The sequence below is a fragment of the Salvelinus namaycush genome, chromosome 3 (assembly GCF_016432855.1).
Source record: "Salvelinus namaycush isolate Seneca chromosome 3, SaNama_1.0, whole genome shotgun sequence".
Lineage (NCBI taxonomy): Eukaryota > Metazoa > Chordata > Actinopteri > Salmoniformes > Salmonidae > Salvelinus > Salvelinus namaycush.
The window spans coordinates 14,414,463-14,436,484 of record NC_052309.1 but is presented as its reverse complement, the minus strand read 5'-3'; the positions used below and the strand labels follow the sequence as shown (position 1 = coordinate 14,436,484).

Here is a 22,022-nt window from a genome sequence, read left to right as displayed (position 1 = left end):
ATATTTAATTAATAGATACGGCTCTCTGAAATGTGAGCCGGCTCCCAACGTTCACCTACAAGAGCCGGCTCTTTGAGCCGACTTGTTCGCGAACGACCCGTCAGTAATTAGCCCTGACATTTTTTTTAATGGCAATCATCTTAGAAGATGTCCTTTACCTAACGCCACAGCCAATCAAAACCAGGCAAATATGAGCACAGCTGTGATTGTTGAAATCCTTAATGCAATAATATTATTTTTATGCAGACATAGTTTGTCTTCCCAAACTGATTTCACAACTGAGATGGCAGTTTTATTTCCTAAAATGGTTACTTATTCTAGGCTAGGGCCAGTGGCTCTATTGCATTATTATCTGCAGTATACTAGTTACATTGAAGAAGCAAACTCTAAACTTGTGTTAATTCTGTCTTTTTGTCAGATTAACCATTTTGGTTAATTACTCATTCATAAAACATTCCTTACCCCAGAACACGTCAATGGGAGACTATCCAGGAAAAGAAAGAAAAAGGAGAACTCTGTGCCTGCATTGATCTGGGTTTTATTCACGGGACAAACAAACAGGCTTACGTTTCAGGCGTAGGACGCCTTCATATGTAATGAAGAAGATGGCGCCGACAGACATGGCAGCTCTGCTTCTAGCTGCTAAGCAACTTCGCAGTATATATTATATATATATATTTTTCTTCTTACATTATTAGCCCAGAACTTTTTTTGTGTTATTACATACATCTGGAAATATTTTTTGGATATCAGAGCGACAGTAACTCACCAGCATTCTGACCAGATGACCGTGGATATTATCTGCAGTATACTAGTTACATTGAAGAAGCAAACTCTAAACTTGTGTTAATTCTGTCTTTTTGTCAGATTAACCATTTTGGTTAATTACTCATTCATAAAACATTCCTTACCCCAGAACACGTCAATGGGAGACTATCCAGGAAAAGAAAGAAAAAGGAGAACTCTGTGCCTGCATTGATCTGGGTTTTATTCACGGGACAAACAAACAGGCTTACGTTTCGGGCGTAGGACGCCTTCATATGTAATGAAGAAGATGGCGCCGACAGACATGGCAGCTCTGCTTCTAGCTGCTAAGCAACTTCGCAGTATATATTATATATATATTTTTTTCTTCTTACATTATTAGCCCAGAACTTTTTTTGTGTTATTACATACATCTGGAAATATTTTTTGGATATCAGAGCGACAGTAACTCACCAGCATTCTGACCAGATACGACTTTCCCAAATTGGATCCTTTGTTCGTACCCCCAAGGCAATTTAACTTATCCCAGAGTCTGCTCCAAGACGCCGCCGGCGGAGAAGAGGTATTCGGAGTGGACTTCTAGTCCGACTTAAGAGGCTGCACATCATCCACCGCTTCCGAGTATATTACTCGCTAATGTTCAGTCCCTGGACAATAAAGTAGACGAGCTCAGGGTGAGGATCTTCTTCCAGAGAGACAGGGACAGTAACATACTCTGTTTCATGAAATCATGGCTCCCTCCGGATATACTGTCCCCGTCCATACAGCCAACTGGGTTCTCAGTACGTCGTGCGGACAGGAATAAAGAACTCTCCGGGAAGAAGAAAGGCGGTGGAGTATGTTTCATGATTAACTACTCATGGTGAGATTGTGATAACGTACAGAAACTCACTCCTTTTTTTCAAACAGGAAGTACCCATGCTGAGGTCTATTCAATGCTGGTCTGACCAATCGGAATCCATCCTTCAAGATTGTTCTGATCACGTGGACTGGGATATGTTCTGGGTTGCCTCTGAGAATAACATTGACGTATGCACTGATACGGTGACTGAGTTCCTCAGGAAGTGTATAGGGAATGTTGTTCCCACTATTAAAACCTACCCAAACCAAAAACGTTGATAGATGGCAGCATTTACGCAAAACTGAAAGCGTGAACTACCACGGTAAGGTGACTGGAAATATGGTCAAATACAAACAGTGCAGTTATGCCCTCCGTAATGTAATAAACAGGCAAACCGTCAGTACAGAGACAAAGTGGAATCGCAATTCAATGGCTCAGACACGAGACATACAGTACCAGTCAAAAGTTTGGACACAACTATTCATTCTAGGGTTTTTCTTTATTTTTACTATTTTCTGCATTGTAGAATAATAGTGAAGACATAAAAACTATGAAATAACACATATTGTCACGAACGTCGTAGAGAGGAGACCAAGGCGCAGCGTGATTAATATACATCTTTCCTTTTAATAAATAAGAAGACTGAACAAACTATACAAAATAACAAAACGAACGTGAACGCTAAATGACACGAGTGCAGACATGCAACATCACATAGACAATAACCCACAAACCAAACTGGAAAATGGCAACCTAAATAGGATCCCCAATCAGAGACAACGATAAACAGCTGCCTCTGATTGGGAACCAATCTAGGCCACCATAGACCTACATATGCCTAGACTACACACACACACCTAGACATACAAAAACCCTAGACAATACAAAACAATCATATCCACCCTCGTCACACCCTGACCTGACCAAAATAATACAGAAAACATAGAATACTAAGGTCAGGGCGTGACAGTACCCCCCCCCCCCAAAGGTGCGGACTCCCGACCGCAAACCTGAATTTATAGGGGAGGGTCCGGGTGGGCATCTACCCTCGGTGGCGGCTCTGGATCTGGACGCCGCCCCCCTTATTTACACTGAGTCCCAGTGTAAAGAAGTAGCACTGTAGCACTGTGGCACAAGTAGCATTGTAGCACTGACCCGTGGATCATCACCGGAGGCTCTGGACTGCGGATCCTCGTCGTAGGCCCTGGGCTGGGGACCCTCGCTGCGTGGATCATCGCCGGATGTTCTGGGCTGGGGACCGTCGCTGGAGACCCCGGGCTGGGGACCGTCGCTGGAGGCCCCGGGCTGGGGACCGTCGCTAGCAGCTCCGGACAGGAGGGCGACTCCGGACAGGAGGGCGACTCTGGCAGCTCCGGACAGGAGGGTGACTCCGGACTCCGGACAGAGGCTTCGTGCCATGGATCATCACTGGAGTCTTCTTGCCATGGATCATCCCTGGAGGCTTCGTGCCATGGATCATCACTGGAGGCTTCTTGCCATGGATCATCACAGGATGCTTCGTGCCATGGATCATCACAGGATGCTTCGTGCCATGGATCATCACAGGAGGCTTCGTGCCATGGATCCTCACTGGAGGCTTCGTGCCTTGGATCATCACTGGAGGCTTCGTGCCATGGATCATCACTGGAGGCTTCTTGCCATGGATCATCACTGGAGGCTTCGTGCCATGGACCACTGGAGGCTTCTTGCCATGGATCATCACTGGAGGTACCGGGCTGGGGACATGCACCTCAGGGCGAGTGCGGGGAGGAGGAACAGGACGTACTGGACTCCGGAGGCGCACTGGAGGCCTGGTGCGTGGTGCCGGAACTGGTGGTACCGGGCTGAGGACACGCACCTCAGGGCGAGTGCTGGGAGGAGGAACAGGATACATGGGACCGTGGAGACGCATTGGAGATCCAGAACATAGAGCTGGCTCAATATGTCCTGGCTGGATGGCCATTCTAGCCCGGCAAACGCGAGGAGCTGGAATAGAGCGCACCGGGCTAAGAATGCGAACTGGAGACACCGTGCGCATCTCTGCATAACACGGTGCCTGACCAGTTACACGCTCCCCACGGTAAGCACGAGTTGTTGGCTCAGGTCTCCTACCTGACTCAGCCAATCTCCTCGTGTGCTCCCCCCCAAAAAAGGGGCTGCCGTGCTAGCCGTGTACCTACATATCGTTGCCGTTCCTCTATTCTCCGGTATTTTTCCTCGTAGTATCGACGTTCCGCTTTCGCTGCCTCTAACTCCTCCTTAGGACGGCGATACTCCCCCGGCTGTGTTGCAGGGTCCTGCTCCATCTAATATCTCCTCCCAGGTCCATTTCCCCATTAAGCGCTCTTCCTCCTTTTCACGCTGCTTGGTCCTGTTATGGTGGGTTATACTGTCACGAACGTCATAGAGAGGAGACCAAGGCGCAGCGTGATTAATATACATCTTCCCTTTTAATAAATAAGAAGACTGAACAAACTATACAAAATAACAAAACGAACGTGAACGCTAAATGACACGAGTGCAGACATGCAACATCACATAGACAATAACCCGATAGGATCCCCAATCAGAGACAACGATAAACAGCTGCCTCTGATTGGGAACCAAACTTGGCCACCATAGACCTACATATGCCTAGACTACACACACACACCTAGACCTACAAAAACCCTAGACAATACAAAACAATCATATCCACCCCCGTCACACCTTGACCTGACCAAAATAATACAGAAAACATAGAATACTAAGGTCAGGGCGTGACATATATGGAATCATGTAGTAACCAAAAAAAGTGTTAAACAAATAAAATATATTTGAGATTCTTCAAAGTAGCCACCCTTTGCCTTGATGACAGCTTTGCACACTCTTGGCATTCTCTCAACCAGCTTCAAGAGGTAGTCACCTGGAATGCATTTCAATTAACAGGTGTGCCTTGTTAAAAGTTAATTTGTGGAATTTCTATCCTTAATGCGTTTGAGCCAATCAGTTGTGTTGTGACAAGGTAGAGTTGGTATACAGAATATTGCCCTATTTGGTAAAAGACCAAGTCCATATTAGGATAAAGTAATCCTTCTAACCCCCCCCCCCCCCCCTTAAAAGAGTTAGATGCACTATTGTAAAGTGGTTGTTCCACTGGATATCATAAGGTGAATGCACCAATTTGTAAGTCGCTCTGGATAAGAGCGTCTGCTAAATGACTTAACCTGTTTGGGCTGCAGGGGGAGTATTGAGTAGCCAGATAAAAGGTGCCCATTTCAAACGGCCTCGTACTCAATTCTTGCTCGTACAATATGCATATTATTATTACTATTGGATAGAAAACACTATCTAGTTTCTAAAACCGTTTGAATTATTTCTCTGAGTGAAACAGAACTCATTCTGCAGCACATTTCCTGACCAGGAAGTGGAAAGTCTGAAATCGATGCTCTGTTCTACTTCCTGCCTATACATGGGCATGATACGTAAGAGTCTACGTGCACTTCATACACCTTCCCCTGGATGTCAAGAGGCGGTGAGAGAAGAAATTTCGTGTTTATCTTGGTCTGAGGTGGAATAAAAGCTCTTTGTATGACGTGACCGTCCATTTTATGTTTTCTGGAGCGCGCGAAAGGGGACATGGATTTGCCTTCTGTTTAGCTGTCGTTATGGACGACTAATATCTCCGGCTATGATTTTATTTGATACATGTGACCATATCATCGTAAAGTATGTTTTTTCAATATAGTTTCATCAGATTATTGAAAATTTTTCGGGAGTTTTGCCGTGTTCCGTTCTCTTCCGTTTGTTGACTTGGAGAGCTTTGTGCCACTTGGCTAGTGTGCGTGCTAAATCGAGAGGGAAAATGAACGTTCTAAATCCAAACAACGACTGTTCTTGACAAAGGACACCTTCTACAACATTCTGATGGAAGATCACCAAAAGTAAGAAACATTTTATGATGCTAATTCATATATCTGTCGTGCATGTGAATTAGTCGTGGGCGCCCAACTTTGGGGTACTCAGCTATACCGAAGCTGGATGTCGTAATGAAGTTATTTTTTAGAATTCTAACACTGCGATTTCATTAAGAACTAATGGATCTATCATTTCCTATACAACATGTATTTTTTACTTATGTTTATGAATAGCTATTTGGTCAGAATATGTGTGTCAGAAAACGTGTCAGAAAAATATCGTTGCTGTTTAGACGTTGTGGAAAAAGTAGCTAAGTTAGCACAATGTGTAACCACTGATTTCAGCTCTAAATATGCACATTTTCGAACAAAACATAAGTGTATGTATAACCTGATGTTATAGGACTGTCATCTGATGAAGAAAATCAAGGTTAGTCAAAAATTATATATCTTTTGCTTGTTTGTTACGATCGCTAACTTTTGCTACTGGGAAATTGCTTGTGTTTTTGGCTATTGTGGTAAGCTAATATAACGCTCTATTGTGTTTTCGCTGTAAAACACTTGATAAATCGGAAATATTGTCTGGAATCACAAGATGCCTGTCTTTCAATTGCTGTACACTATGTATTTTTCAGAAATGTTTTATGATGAGTATTTAGTCATTTGGCGTTGGTGTCTGTAATTATTCTGTCTGCTTTCGGTGCAATTTCTGATTGTAGCTGCAATGTAAACTATGATTTATACCTGAAATATGCACATTTTTCTAACAAAACATATGCTATACAATAAATATGTTATCAGACTGTCATCTGATGAAGTTGTTTCTTGGTTAGTGGCTATTTATATCTTTATTTGGACGAATTTGTGATAGCTACTGATGGAGTGAAAAAGTGGTGGAGTAAAAAAAAGTGGTGTCTTTTGCTAACGTGGTTAGCTAATAGATTTACATATTGTGTCTTCCCTGTAAAACATTTTAAAAATCGGACATGTTGGCTGGATTCAAAAGATGTGTACCTTTCATATGCTGTATTGGACTTGTTAATGTGTGAAAGTTAAATATTTAAAAAAAATATCTTTTGAATTTCGCGCCCTGCACTTTGAGCTGGCTGTTGTCATAAGTGTACCGGTGTCGGGCTGCAGCCATAAGAAGTTAAATGTAAATGTAAATGTAATATTATGGCAATAACAGCTCAAATAAGCAAAGAGAAATGACAGTCCATCATTACTGTAAGACATGAAGGTCAGTCAATCCGGAAAATTTCAAGAACTTTGAAAGTTTCTTCAAGTGCAAAAATCATCAAGTGCTATGATGAAACTGGCTCTTATGAAGACTGCCACAGGAAAGGAAGACCCAGAGTTACCTTTGCTGCAAAGGATAAGTTCATTAGAGTTACCAGTTTGACACCCCAGCTCTACTGCATACATATATTTGTGTTCCTCATATCTTATCATTTGCATATCACTTTTTTTAGGCCTGGGATTGGATGCTGTCAATCTTCCTCCCCAGATGAGCATTTGTGATTGGCCAGAGCTGAGGCAGATCTTCACTTAGCAGTCTGCCACTAAGACCCAGGTAGGAGTGTGGTCGAGTGTTCGATGGGACGGACGCCTGTGTGACTCCCGTTCTCTCTGTTGACGAGGTGATCTCCCACCCCACAACCAGGAGAGGGCCTCCTTCCACAGGGACGCCCAGCGAGAGGTGACCCCGAGCCACGCACCTGTCCTGTCCCGCACCCCTGCTGATCCCTGCCTGGCCCGGGACCCCTTCATAGGGAAACACACACGTCCCGTTCTAGAGGAGACAGTTGCTCTCAACTGGTATTATTGAGTGTAACGCAGCCAAAGCACAATTGTAGCCAGGCCTTTCTCCTTCTACTGCCCCCCCTTAATATGGCTGCAAGCCCGAAGCCGGGCACAATATGACAACAGCCACTTCAAGTGCAGGGCGCGAAATTCAAAATATATTTTTTGGAAATATTTAACTTTCACACATTAACAAGTCCAATACAGCATTTGAAAGATAAACATCTTGTGAATCCAGCCAACATGTCCGATTTTTAAAATGTTTTACAGCGAAAACACCACGTATATTTATGTTAGCTCACCACCAAATACAAATAAGGACAGACATTTTTCACAGCACAGGTAGCATGCACAAAGCCAACCTAACTAACCAAGAACCAACCAAACTAACCAAGAAACAACTTCATCAGATGACAGTCTTATAACATGTTATTCAATAAATCTGTTTTGTTCGAAAAATGTGCATATTTGAGCTATAAATCAGTTTTACATTGCAGCTACCATCACAGCTACCGTCAGAAATGGCACCGAAGCAGCCAGAGTAATTACAGACACCAACGTCAAATACCTAAATACTCATCATAAAACATTTCTGAAAAATACATGGTGTACAGCAAATGAAAGACAGGCATCTTGTGATTCCAGCCAATATTTCCGATTTCTTAAGTGTTTTACAGCGAAAACACAATATAGCATTATATTAGCTTACCACAATAGCCAGAAACACAAGCCATTCCCCAGCAGCAAAAGTTAGCGATCGTAACGAAACCAGCAAAAGATATATAATTTTTGACTAACCTTGATAAGCTTCATCAGATGACAGTCCTATAACATCAGGTTATACATACACTTATGTTTTGTTCGAAAATGTGCATATTTAGAGCTGAAATCAGTGGTTATACATTGTGCTAACGTAGCATCTTTTTCCCACAACGTCCGGATATTTTTCTGGCACTCACGTATTCTGACCAAATAACTATTCATAAACATAACTAAAAAATACATGTTGTATAGGAAATGATAGATACACTAGTTCTTAATGCAATCGCCGTGTTAGAATTCTAAAAATAACTTCATTACGATATGCAGTTTACGTTATGGCGAGAGCGTGCCCAAAACCTGGCCGCAACCTACTAGTACAACATGTTCGACAGATATATGAAATAACATCATAAAATGGGTCCTACTTTTGATGATCTTTCATCAGAATGTTGTACAAGGGGTCCTTTGTCGGGAACAATCGTTGTTTGGATTTAGAATGTCCTCTTCTCCAGTCAATTAGTACGGAAAGCTAGCAAAGTGGCGCTAAGCTCTCCTTCGTGAACAAACGCAGACAACGCAACACGCCTAACGTCCCGAAAAATTTTCAATAATCTAATAAAACTGTATTGAAAAAACATACTTTACGATGATATTGTCACATGTATCAAATAAAATCAAAGCCGGAGATATTAGTCGTCTATAACGACAGCTGTACAGAAGGCAATCCCAGGTCCCTTCACGCGCTCTCCAGAAAACAGGAAACTGGTGACACGTCATACAAAGAGCATTTATTCGAGCCCAGATCAAGTTATACACTCAATTTCTTCTCTCACTGCCTGTCGACATCTAATGGAAGACGTATGAAGTGCATATATTCTAATAAATATCAAGGACCTTTATAGGCAGCCCCTAGAAGAGAGCATCGATTTCAGATTTTCCACTTCCTGTCAGGAAGTTTGCTGCAAAATGAGTTCTGTTTTACTCACAGATATAATTCAAACGGTTTTAGAAACTAGAGAGTGTTTTCTATCCAATAGTAATAATAATATGCATATTGTACGAGCAAGAATTGAGTACGAGGCCGTTTGAAATGGGCACCTTTTATCCGGCTACTCAATACTGCCCCTGCAGCCCAAACAGGTTAAGAAAAACACCTACGGCTCTCAATATACGCTTCCAGTGTTTAACAGTTAGTCAACCGTCTTTGATACATGGTGCGCCATGCATTGCTGGTATGGGTGCTACTCAAGCATGAAGTACTTGGATCCCTTGAATGGATTGCACTGCAATTGCAATTAATTCATATAATTGTTATTGTTGTATTTAGCTCACAGATGTTTGTAGTAATAGTGTTCCTCTAATTGCTTCAGTAGTTAATTAATTTTCATGAGAACATCTTCCATCTACTGTAAGCCCTGTTGACTCATAAAGGGTTTGTACTGTACCATTCAATTGTAATTGGGTTAATAGCAATGGCAATATGTCATTACGAGACTAAGGGCAAACAGAAGGAGGAGGAGAGAGTGATGACCCTTAACTGTAAGTATTCTTTCCTAGTAGTCATAATATTGACCTACGGTTAATGATGATTCTACATGATTGTGTCAATGTGCCTCTGAATTGTCTTAATATGATATTCTCAGGTTTTTACTGAGCTGCCTGTATTTTATCTATACTTTTTTAAAGGTGAATGGGCACCTTTATTAATAATATTTTTTGACAATTTGTATTAAAATACTTTAAGGGTATGTTTCTTGGTTATTTAACTGTGTAGTACTACTGTTAGAACAATGTAATGCATGATGTTCTGGAGCCTATAATGCTATTTGATTATATCATTATCACCCCAAACTGTAGCTTTAGGGCAGGAATATAATTGCTACATGCATAAACTATATAACAATCAACAAGTTGTAAACCGATAATATACTACGGATTTTCATCTACAATGGATGGGAACATTTTTTAATTTCCCCCATTTTTTTTTACAATGCTACTTAGAGATGGATAATGTAAAGTCTCACCTCCCTCCTAATCTGATTCCATTGGATTAGGAACCACCTGTTGGAATTCCGGAATCCCATTTCACATTCCCTGCTTTGAGCATATCCTTCATAGAGGATAATGTAACTACTACTATTAAGATTACCACTGCTTTGCCTTTCCACCTTATAAACCATGACATTTAATATAATTCTAAAATTGCAGAGTAAATACTGAACTTGAATACATTTTTTTTCCTGCACATTATCAGTTTTGACATGCCAAACAGGGTATAAAGGAAACTAAATTACCATAGAGATGGTGTGTTTGTACACAATCTCACTGTTTCAAGTGCAACTAGCATAATTAATCTACTGTAGCCTGATGGAATTGTCTTCCGACGGGTGGTATCACTCCTACGCATTGCTGGTCTCTTACTGTAACCACCTTGATAAGAATGTTCGCTTCATCCATAAAGGTAAGTCAAAGACCGTAGAGGCTGTTTGTTTGAAGTACAGTTCACAATTATACTGTTTTCAAATGCCTCTAGCATAACTCATCAATGTGGTCCCTCATGGTTAGTTAAGAATGTTCACTTCCTCCCCTCAAAGTAGTCTATCTATTGTCCCCTCAAACAAGTGACCATATTGTAAGAATATTTCGAAGATAAATGCACAACGCAGAGGACGAGAGATCAATAGAGTACTAACGGTCAATGGAAATGTTTTTTCTGTAATATCAATGGGTCAGAGACATGGGAGGATTTCAGTCCGGGACTATAGATACATGGCAAGTTCTCATTGGTCCAAATTGTTTATACATTGAACCTGAAATAGGATACTTGTTATTTGGCCATTGGCCCAGTTTTATTGCAAGGATTTCTAATTGGTCAACCACAGGCAAGGCTGGGTAATAAAGTCCCTTTGTTCTGTGGAGAGAATCACTCTGAAGAGAATCACTGAGGACAGGGGAGAATGAACATCTACCTACCGCATGATTTGTTCTCTTTGAGTAAACCTATTTTCCTCCCCCTGATTTGCTTTGGGGTCTTTGTTATTGAAGAGTAACATCAACTGCTAACAGTATGTAGGCCTCACTCATTGGTATGCTTAACTCTGGAACACAATGTGACTACGTTAGTGTCCCAAGGACTCAAGGTCTGGTGAGAATGTGGCCTTTTAATCTGTCTGACTCTAAGCATCTGACTGCCTCCCCGGGTTGAGTGCCTCTAACGCCTCCTCAGGTTCCTCTGACGGGGCGGCAGGAGGACAGGAGAGGGGTGGCGGGCAAGGCTCCCATGAGAAACTCTGTGAATTGCCTCAACGTCTCACATGACTGGCAGGACGAGCTAGCTAGTGTCAGGAGAAATACAGTATTATGACGTATTATAAACTGAATAACCTTGTTTTCTCAATGGAGATGCAGTCTTATCAGGTGAGAGCCCATGGCTAACAGACACACTGTTCTAGAACTAGTCTTTGTTTTGTTAATAGTGGTTATGGAGTCGGGCAGCTTGGGTATGAGAAACCAAAATACTTTCAGGGCTCATATTCCCATGTCTTTCGCCTAATGGGCTGTTTTATAGAAAATGCACTGTCACCTCTGAAATTATTGAGCAAAAAAGACTGTGTATAAAATAAATAATACAAATACTGAGCTATTTTGTATGCTAAAAACATTTCGATTTTTTTTTATACTAATACATTTTCTCAGAGAAAAATATTTTGTTTAATGGAAAATTCCACCCAAAAACAATCTTTAGGTATTTGTTTCACTAGTTCATTGTTGACAAAGTCCCAAAATGTTTTGCTTGTCAGCAATCAAGTTTTCACGATGCAGTATGTAACTTACAAAATACATAAATCAACCCATATGATGCATTTTGTTGGAAAGCAGATTGAACCAGGTTTTCTTCTGGGATTTTGCCTGTGCTGTTTGTCTGGCAGTTTAATGTGTTTCATAACAAGTAATGAGAGGGTTTCCTCAGCGTGTCTCGACAGAAGGTTAAATGTTCCTGTTATTTCCGCCGTTTCCCTCCACCCAGTTGATTGCACAAGATGTTCAGCAATTTTTCCAGAAAGCTCAATAGTGACCTTGAACAATAACAATTAGAGAAACCACCTCACTGAGATGTGGACAAAATCCTGAGTGGAACTGAAGTCTCTCAACACCTGCAAAGAATAGGAATGCAAGAGATGGCATATCCTTACACCTGCCAATACTGAGACGTACATGTTTGGCCCATACTTCTTTTCAGAAACTGTATATCGTTGTTAATTTTCACGTCCATGTAGATAGACTGAATTTCTGAAAAGAGGTTGTTTCATTTATTAGGGTGTATGGTAAGCTGGTAAGACCTGGGTCAAGTACATATGTCAAATACTTTAAATATTTTAGCTGTTCCTATGGATTGAAATGTATATATTAAAGTAGAATACTACTGTAAATGCATTCACTCGATAAGGGATTGTCACGGCCGTCGTCGGAAGGAGACCAAGGTGCAGCGTGGTGGGCGTACATTTTATTTTATTTGAGTAAATGTCGCCAACAAAACAAGAAAACAAAGAAACGACCGTGAAGCTAAACAGGGCATAGTGCCACTAACAAAGATAACTACCCACACCTTAGGTGGGAAAAAAGGCTGCCTAAGTATGATTCCCAATCAGAGACAACGATAGACAGCTGTCCCTGATTGAGAACCATACCCAGCCAAAACATAGAAATACAGAAACATAGAAAACAAAACATAGAATGCCCACCCCACATCACACCCTGACCTAACCAAATAGAGAAATAAAACGGCTCTCATAGGTCAGGGCGTGACAGGGATTGTATTTGCTTTTGCAACAGTATTGTACATAGACCTGACAACCTAACCTTTTTGTTTTCAGGGAATGCCTACTTTGTTGGTTGATATCCTCAAAATAGTTTTCAGTTATGCCGGATTTCACCTTCTCTGTAATAATACTACAATAAAAAGTGTGACCATTTACAGTACTTTTGTTAAGATGATTATCTCCATTCTTCAACAGTTAGTGCTATTTGGGATCCTTGGGTTTCCCTACCCTAATACTTGGGATGTCCCTACCCTTATCCTAACCCTAACCTTACACTTACCATAACCAATTAAAATGTCAACTTAAATTGGGTAGAGACGTACCAATGATCCCAGATAGCAAGGACCATTTTTCAACACTGTTGTAAAATGGGATCTGTGATATAGTAAATTGGGATCTGGGATATAATCATAATGCCACTGGGCCGTTATGTGTTAGCTACAGTACAATATATTGTGATTTTCCTACAGTGGATGAAACTAAGCTTTGATGAAAGTTCTTGTATTTCTTTGAGATCAAACCTAAGCCACAATGCATCTGACATTCCTAATAAGACTTCAACACAACACCCAACTGGGATTTACTATGTGATTTGTAATCCCCTAAACTTGAATACCGCTGTGTAGGTTTTTTTGCCATTGCAATCAGTCAGACATTTGTTTCTCTCCCAAGATAAAGGATATTATTCCGTTTATTTGTGCTCTACTGTGCACAACATGATTATGACAGTCTGATTCGCTACAGTATTTATTTTTGATGAGCATGAACACTAAATAACTCTTGTGACAACTAATACTAATATTTATGCAGTGTTAGATGGGGGGGTATTAGCATAAAATTGATTAGGAGTTGTTTTTCTAGCCAGACAGACAGTCATGCTGGCAATGTGTTGTTTTTCAGATTGAAATGCAAATTGAAAACTATTTCTAATGGAGTTTGGAATTTAAAATGGCCTTTACATTTTGTTCCAACATAATGCATGTGGTTTCAAAACAAACTCTTCCCTCCTATGTGGTAAATTAATGGTTGTATTAGCCCCAATCATGCTCTTGATGAAACAGTAAGTATAATGATGATCAAATGTATTTACGTGATATCAAGGTGTTAACAAATCCACTGACTCACTGTTTACCTCAGAAGCCCTGTAATATACACTGAGGGTACAACACATTAGGAACACCTGCTCTTTCCATGACATACTGTAGACTGACCCAGTGAATCCAGGTGAAAACTACGATCCCCTATTGATGTCACTTGTTAAATCCACTTCAATCAGTGTAGATGAAGGGGAGAAGACGGGTTAAAGAAGGATTTTTAAGCCTTGAGACAATTGAGACATGGATTGTGTGTGTGCCATTCAGAGAGTGAATTGGCAAGACAAAATGCCTTTGAATGGGGTATGGTAGTAAGTGCTAGGCGCACCGGTTTGAGTGTGTCAAGAACTGCAACCCTGCTCAAGAATGGTCCACCACCCAATGGACATCCAGCCAACTTGGCACAACTGTAGGAAGCATTGGAGTCAACATAGGCCAGCATCCCTGTGGAACGCTTTCGACAGTCCATGCCCCTACGAATTGAGACTGTTCTGTGTCTTCAAACTAATTGCTGAGGGAAAGATGTACCTCCTAAGGCAAATTTAAAATATTCAGCTGCAATACTCCACCAAAAACGAACACAGAGCATTCAGAAGTATTTCAGTTATTGAAAGTGATATTAATGAGTAATCTGTCACATAACTTGAGATGAAGAGGTATTCTCCTGTCTTTCTCCTCTTTTGCAGCGTTAGTACAGGATAGGTCACTGAAGAAGATATGGGCCATCATCATAGTCATGTTTGGAGTGGTGCTATTTGACTTTGCAGCAAACTTCATCGATGGGCCAGTCAAGGCCTATGTCTTTGATGTCTGCTCGTACATAGACAAAGAAAGAGGACTGCACTACCACACCCTTCTCACTGGTAAGCAATGGCTGATGACATGCAGTAGCCTCCCTCCCACTTTGTCAGAACCTGGTGTTGGGTTGATTGGCTGACATATATGCTGTCTGGATTGATATAGGTTTACTTTGATATGTATTTATACTAAACAAAAATACAAACACAACATGTAAAATGTTGGCACCATGTTTCATATGCACAAAAATCGTATTTCTCTCAGCTTTTGCGCACACATTTGTTCACATCCCTGTTAGTGAGCATTTCTCCACATCCCTGTTAGTGAGCATTTCTCCTTTGCCAAGATAATCTATCCACCTAACAGGTGTGGCATATCAAGAAGCTGATTTAAACAGCATGATCATTACACATGTGCACCTTGTGCTGGGGGCAATAAAAGGCCACTCTAAGATGTGTAGTTTTGTCACATAAAACTTGAGACATCTGTGGCATTGAGTTAAGGGAGCATGCAATTAGCATGCTGACTGCAGGAATGTTCACCAAAGCTGTTGTCAGAGAACTTAATTTTAATGTGTCTACCATAAGCTGCCTCCAATGTCATTTTTTTAAATTTGGCAGTATGTCCAACTGGCCCACAACCGCAGAGCACGTGTAACGACGCCAGCCCAGGACCTCCACATCCGGCTTCTTCACCTGCGGGATCGTCTGAGACCAGCCACGCGGACAGCTGATGAAACTGAGGAGTATTTCTGTCTGTAATGAAGCCCTTTTTGTGGGGGAAAACTCTTCTGATTGGCTGGGCCAGGCTCAGCAGTGGGTGGGCCTGGCTCCCAAGTGGGTGGGCCTATGCCCTCCCAAGCCCACCCATGGCTGCGCCACCTGCCCAGTCATGTGAAATCTGTAGATTAGGGCCTAATGAATTTCTTTAAATTGACTGATTTCCTTATATGAACTGTAACTCAGTAAAATCTTTGAAATGGTTGGATGTTGTGTTTTTTTGTTCAGTGTAGTTTGATTATTTATTGTTAAAGAAAAGTACCACTCAAATGTTTTGGTGTTTTATTTCATTAGTGCACACTCAAAATGTTTCGCGTGTCAGCAGTTAACTTTTCAAGATGCAAAGTGTCACTTCAGCATCATGATGGTGTGTTTTGTATCATATGATGGTGTGTTTTGCATCCTCATGATGGTGTTTTTTGCATCCTCATGATGGTGTGTTTTGCATCATTATGACGGTGTGTTTTGCATCATAAACTCAGCAAAAAAACAAGTACTGTCAACTACGTTTATTTTCATTAAACTTAACATGTATATATTTGTATGAACATAACAAGATTCAACAACTGAGACATAAACTGGACAAGTTCCACAGACATGTGACTAACAGAAATTGAATAATGTGTCCCTGGACAAAGGGGGGAGGTCAAAATCAAAAATAACAATCTGGTGTGGCCACCAGCTGCATTACTGCAGTGCATCTCCTCCTCATGGACTGTACCAGATGTGCCAGTTCTTGCTGTGAGATGTTACCCCACTCTTCCACCAAGGCACCTGCAAGTCCCAGGACATTTCTGGGGGGAATGGCCCTGGCCCTCACCCTCCGATCCAACAGGTCCCAGACGTTCTCAATGGGATTGAGATCCGGGCTCTCTGCTGGCCTTGGCAGAACACTGACAGTCCTGTCTTGCAGGAAATCACGCACAGAACGAACAGTATGGCTGGTGGCATTGTCATGCTGGAGGGTCATGTCAGGATGAGCCTGCAGTAAGGGTACCACATGAGGGAGGAGGATGTCTTCCCTGTAAGGCACGGTATTGAGATTGCCTGCCTCAGTCCAGCCTCTCTCAGCCATCCTGTACCTGTCCCGCGGGTGTGATGTTCGGATGTACCGATCCTGTGCAGGTGTTGTTACACGTGGTCTGCCACTGCGAGGATGATCAGCTGTCCGTCCTGTCACCCTGTAGCACTGTCTTAGGCGTCTCACAGTACGGACATTGCAATTTTTTGCCCTGGCCACATCTGCAGTCGTCATGCCTCCTTGCAGCATGCCTAAGGCACGTTCACGTAGATGAGCAGGGACCCTGGGCATCTTTCTTTTGGTGTTTTTCAGAGTCAGTAGAAAGGCCTCTTTAGTGTCCTAAGTTTTCAATACTGTGACCTTAATTGCCTACCGTCTGTAAGCTGTTAGTGTCTTATCGACAGGTGCATGTTCATTAATTGTTTATGGGTCATTGAACAAGCATGGGAAACAGAGTTTAAACCCTTTACAATGAAGATCTGTGAAGTTAATTCATAAAAATCCAAATATCTTTGAAAGACAGGGTCCTGAAAAAGGGACGTTTCTTTTTTTGCTGAGTTTATGATGGTGTGTTTTGTATGGAACGCCGTTTGGGTCTTTGCATGTCAAAAAAGATACATGTCAAATAACACTATTTGACGTGTCAAATAAGCTTGTTGACCAATCAGGACCTGAATATGACTGCACATCTTATAATAATTTAATGCGTTCATAAATTTTTTATGTAGTTATTACACATTGATTACACAATCACTCGCATTTCACATGTCACAACGATTCATCGATACGTGTGCTATGACGCTGGTAAATGGGCCTCCTGGGTGGCGCAGTGGTCTAGGGCACTGCATCGCAGTGCTAGCTGCGCCACCAGAGTCTCTGGGTTCGCGCCCAGGCTGGGCTGGGTTCGCGCCCAGGCTCTGTCGCAGCCGGCCGCAACCGGGAGGTCCGTGGGGCGACGCACAATTGGCATAGCGTCGTCCGGGTTAGGGAGGGTTTGGCCGGTAGGGATATCCTTGTCTCAGTATGTAAAAAAAAAAAAAAAAAAAAAAAAAAACATATAAAAGTAAAAAAATATAAACAATAAAGAGTAATAAAATTGAAATCAAAAGAAATAAAAGATTAAAAAAAAATATAAAATTAAAAAAGAAAATTAAAAAAAATTGTAATAAAATGTATGCACTCTACTGTAAGTCGCTCTGGATAAGAGTGTCTGCTAAATGACTAAAATGTAAATGTAATGTAAAAAAAATGTAAAGTTGTCTCGCGCACCTACAGTGCTGGTCATAAAATGCTAGACAATGTGGATCAATGACATGGGGTATCAGTCTACTCAGTGACACCCAGAGAACATTAGCGTCGTAGCTCTTATTGCGGAACTCTGAAACAACTGTGAATTGAGCCACATTTATTGTCAAGTGTATTGAACACTATTCCAGAGGAAAAACAATACTACGTGGATGTTTTGGAGTCTGAACTCTGAGGAGGACGTTGGTAAAAAATATATTGGGTATTGAATAGACTGATACCCCATTTCATTGATCCCCAATCCTTAGGTAAAGCTGTACAGTGCAATATGAATGTCAACACACACAATAGACTGACTGGGGAGGTGATTTCACACAGTCACAGTCCCGCGATAAGAGCTACAATGCTAATATTTGCGTAAACTCGTCACAGTTGTGTTCTGTGGGTGTCACCGAGTAGACTGATGCCCCATTTCATTGCTTCACATTCCAACCTTGTTTAACATTATCTAGTCTATATATGGCTTGATTCCACCAATTGTAACCTTCTGCATCACTTTCAAAGAGGTACTTTTATTTTGAAGGCAAACTGCAAATTCACTATTGTGCCTAACCCTTATTGTGGCTAGCTCCACAACACATACCCCAGTTCGGTCGAGCGTCACTAGCCAGATGAAGCTAGCTGGCTGCTTATAATGTTAGCTTTGGGCAACACGGTTAAGTAGCTGGCAGGCTATTTATTTTCATGAACTGAAATCATGATGGTGTGTTTTGAATCATCAGGATGGTGTGTTTTGCATCATCAGGATGGTGTGTTTTGAATCATCATGATGGTGTGTTTTGCATCATCATGATGGTGTCACATCTGCTCCTGCCACACCCCCTAGTGGACATCCGGTGTCTCCTTGACCTGCAGCCACTCCTCCAGTACACACACTCTCTCTCTCCCCATCCCTTTCTGTATGTTTGTGATTGTGTGGTTGGAGACAGGTGTGCTGGAGCCAGAGCGGATCCTCACCAGCTGTAACCCGTTCCATAATCAAGACCTCTACAAATACTCAGTCCTGCCACTTCCACTCTGCCAGATCGTAATCTCTGCTAAGTCAGTTTATGATTCTAGCTATTTATGATTATTCAAGATCCTGTTACCCTGCTGTGTCTGTTTCCCTACCTGATGCTCTTTATCCTCTCACTGCAGTTTTGCCACTCTGGCTCCTGTCTCCTGTTCCACATCTCACCACCCTGCTACCCTGTTCTGGATTCACCACACCACCACTCCATTGGATTCCTCTCTGGACCTGTTTACCCTGTTCCAACCCAGCTCACTCCAACCTCAGCCTCCACATCTAGTTTCCTACCACTCATCCGAGCTTCCCCGGATCTGCACTCCATATCTCACTGTGTTACAATAAATACCTTGGTTAATTCATCCCTGTTTCCTCGTCCGAGTCTGCTCTTGGGTTCCCCTGTGTCGCACCGCCTAACAGATGGGGTGGTTTGCATCATCATGATGGGGTGTTTTGTATCATCTGCCCATTCAGCACTGAGTGCACATTCAATGTGATGTAAAGACCTTTCAATGTGCTCTAAGGTTTGAAGCGCCTATTTAGTAACATGCAGACAACCCTCAGAGCTTGCTCAGTCAGTCAGTGAACAAGCATGTGAGGAGGTATTTGAGTGTACTAGCGAGCGAATAAGTGGACTCAGTTGATTTTTATATTTAAATTTTTTACTTAACCTTCATTTAACTAGGCAAGTCAGTTAAGAACAAGTTCTTATGTACAATGACGACCTAGGAACAGTGGATTACCTGCTTTGGTCAGTGGCAGATCGACAGATTTTTACCTTGTCAGCTCGGGGATTCGATTTAGCAACCTTTCGATTACTGGCCCAACGCTCTAACCTCTAGGCTACCTAGAGGCAGGGAAGCCGGCACAGGGTGGTGTGCGTGTGTACAGTAGGCCCTAATCCAGAAGATACTCAGTCATGGTTTGGAACTGAGAGAGGGGAAGCACATGCCCTGCTAGTTACCATAGCTCTGGTATGTGGAGGTGTGTGTGTGTGTGTGTTTTTCATCATATGATGGTGTATTTTGCATCATCATGATGGTGTGTTTTGCATTATGATTAAAAATATATATATATTTAACCTTTATTTAACTAGGCAAGTCAGTTAAGAACAATCAATCAATCAATCAAATTGTGACATCGGCTGATGTAAAAAAGTGCTGTACAGAAACCCTGCCAAAAAACTCAAACAGCAAGCAATGCAGATGTAGAGGCACGGTGGCTAGGAAAAACTCCCTAGAAAGTCCGGAACCTAGGAAGAAACCTAGAGGAACCAGGCTATGAGGGGAGGCCAGTCCTCTTCTGGCTGTGCTGGGTGGAGATTATAATAGAACATGGCCAAGATGTTCAAACTTTCATAGGCGACCAGCAGGATCAGATAATAATAATCACAGTGGTTGTAGAGGGTGCAACAGGTCAGCACCTCAGGAGTAAATGTCAGTTGACTTTTCATAGCCAATCACTCAGAGTTAGAGACAGCAGGTGCGGAAGAGAGAGAGTTCAGAACAGCAGGTAGCACGTCCAGTGATCAGACAACAGTGGGTTAAATGCCTTGTTCAGGGGCAGATCGACAGATTTTTACCTTGTCAACTCTGGAACAGGGTGGTGTGCGTGTGTACAGTAGGCCCTAATCCAGCAGATAGTCATGGTTTGGAATTGAGAGAGGGGAAGCACATGACCTGCTAGTCACCATAGCTCTGGTATGTGGAGGTGTGTGTGTTTTCTTCATACAGAGAGGATGGTTGTAATGATATTTGTCTTTTGTGTTGTTCATTAGCTTTGCAGTCACACGGCCTGAACAAAAAATATTCCTTGACCTTCATTTTGACTACCCTCACAACTCACAAAAATGTATTAGCCTGTGAATTTAGTGGTGACTACTTGAGTCAATTAGTGGATAAATGCATGGAAATATACAAATAAAGAAACCAGAACATTTCATATTGTGTTGAAAAAGGCCATGTCCAAGAGCTTTGAAGTATCTATTGATTATTATTTTAGAACTAGAGTTGTTTCCATCTCTAGATGTTTTTAGAGATTAGTGAAATGTATTATTTTTGAGCATGTGGAATGTTAATGGGATTTATGGTTTTGGTTTTATATCCATTAATTCTAACTCGCACTGTATCTCCAACCATCAAATTAGAATACTGTACAACTTCAATTCCTTGACAGAATAATTATTCTCATCTATGACTCTGCATTTTCGGCCAATTTATAAGGGTCTGTACTCCCAAAGTTGTTGACTGTTTTTATTCTTGGCAGTAACTGTAGCTAGCGGTTCAAGACACATTTCAGTTGAATGCATCCAGTTGTACAACTGACTAGGTATCCCCTTTCACTTTCTCAGCTGTTAGCAGCCATTGGCTAGCAGTTTCTTACTGGCGATAAAAACGGATGATTGCCACCATTTTTTGTTGTTGTTGTCATTACTCAATTATTTAATGTTACAAATCAAACATACAACCTCAAAAATTCATGGTAATTAATGGTAAACTTATAAACAATTCATGTAGACTCTGTGTTTATTTGAAACAGGCAATTATTTGCTGAAATTTATGCTGTTGCCCGGTTGTTTGAGACTTTTTATTTGATTTTTTATGGTAATGCAGATGTGACTTTTTCTAAACAGCTTCTTTGGATGGATACAAAATGGATAAAGTTGTACTAGTTTCTCTGTAATACCATACCGTTTACCATAATGGAAGGAGGGGGCTAGGGTTGCAAAATTCCGGGAACGTTCAATAAATGCCCTGGTTTTCCTGAAATCCCAGTTGGAGGATTTTCAGATTAAGAAGGGAATAAACAGGAAATCTCGAATTCTCCAACCAGGATTTCTGGGAAACCAGGGAATTTATTGAAAGTTCCCTAGAGGGGGCCAGTGATACTATATATACATTACATACCTAGCCTACCATGTCTTTCTCTATATATGGCTCTAGAGAGGGTTTTTGATATTATAGTCAGGGAGTAGTGCAGTGACATTCGTGGTACACAAAATGCGTAATTTATGAGAACGTTTAATTTGCAAGACACTCTTATCCAGAGCAATTTACAGTAGTGAGTGCATACATTTTCATACTGGTCCCCCGTGGGAACCGCGCCATGCTCTACCAACTGAGCCACACAGGA

The 22,022-nt window shown here is 41.7% G+C and overlaps 1 protein-coding gene across 1 annotated transcript in view; it reads left to right on the top strand.

Annotated features, from left to right (window-relative positions):
- The window catches only part of LOC120044813 (alpha-methylacyl-CoA racemase-like), a 39,322-nt gene that overhangs the window by 16,945 nt on the left and 355 nt on the right, over window positions 1–22,022 (top strand). Inside the window, exons 5-6 of the mRNA XM_038989484.1 lie at window positions 7,166–7,286; window positions 14,668–14,844. Of these exons, the coding sequence (XP_038845412.1) occupies window positions 7,166–7,286; window positions 14,668–14,844 (298 nt within the window). The remainder of the gene's footprint in view (window positions 1–7,165; window positions 7,287–14,667; window positions 14,845–22,022) is intronic.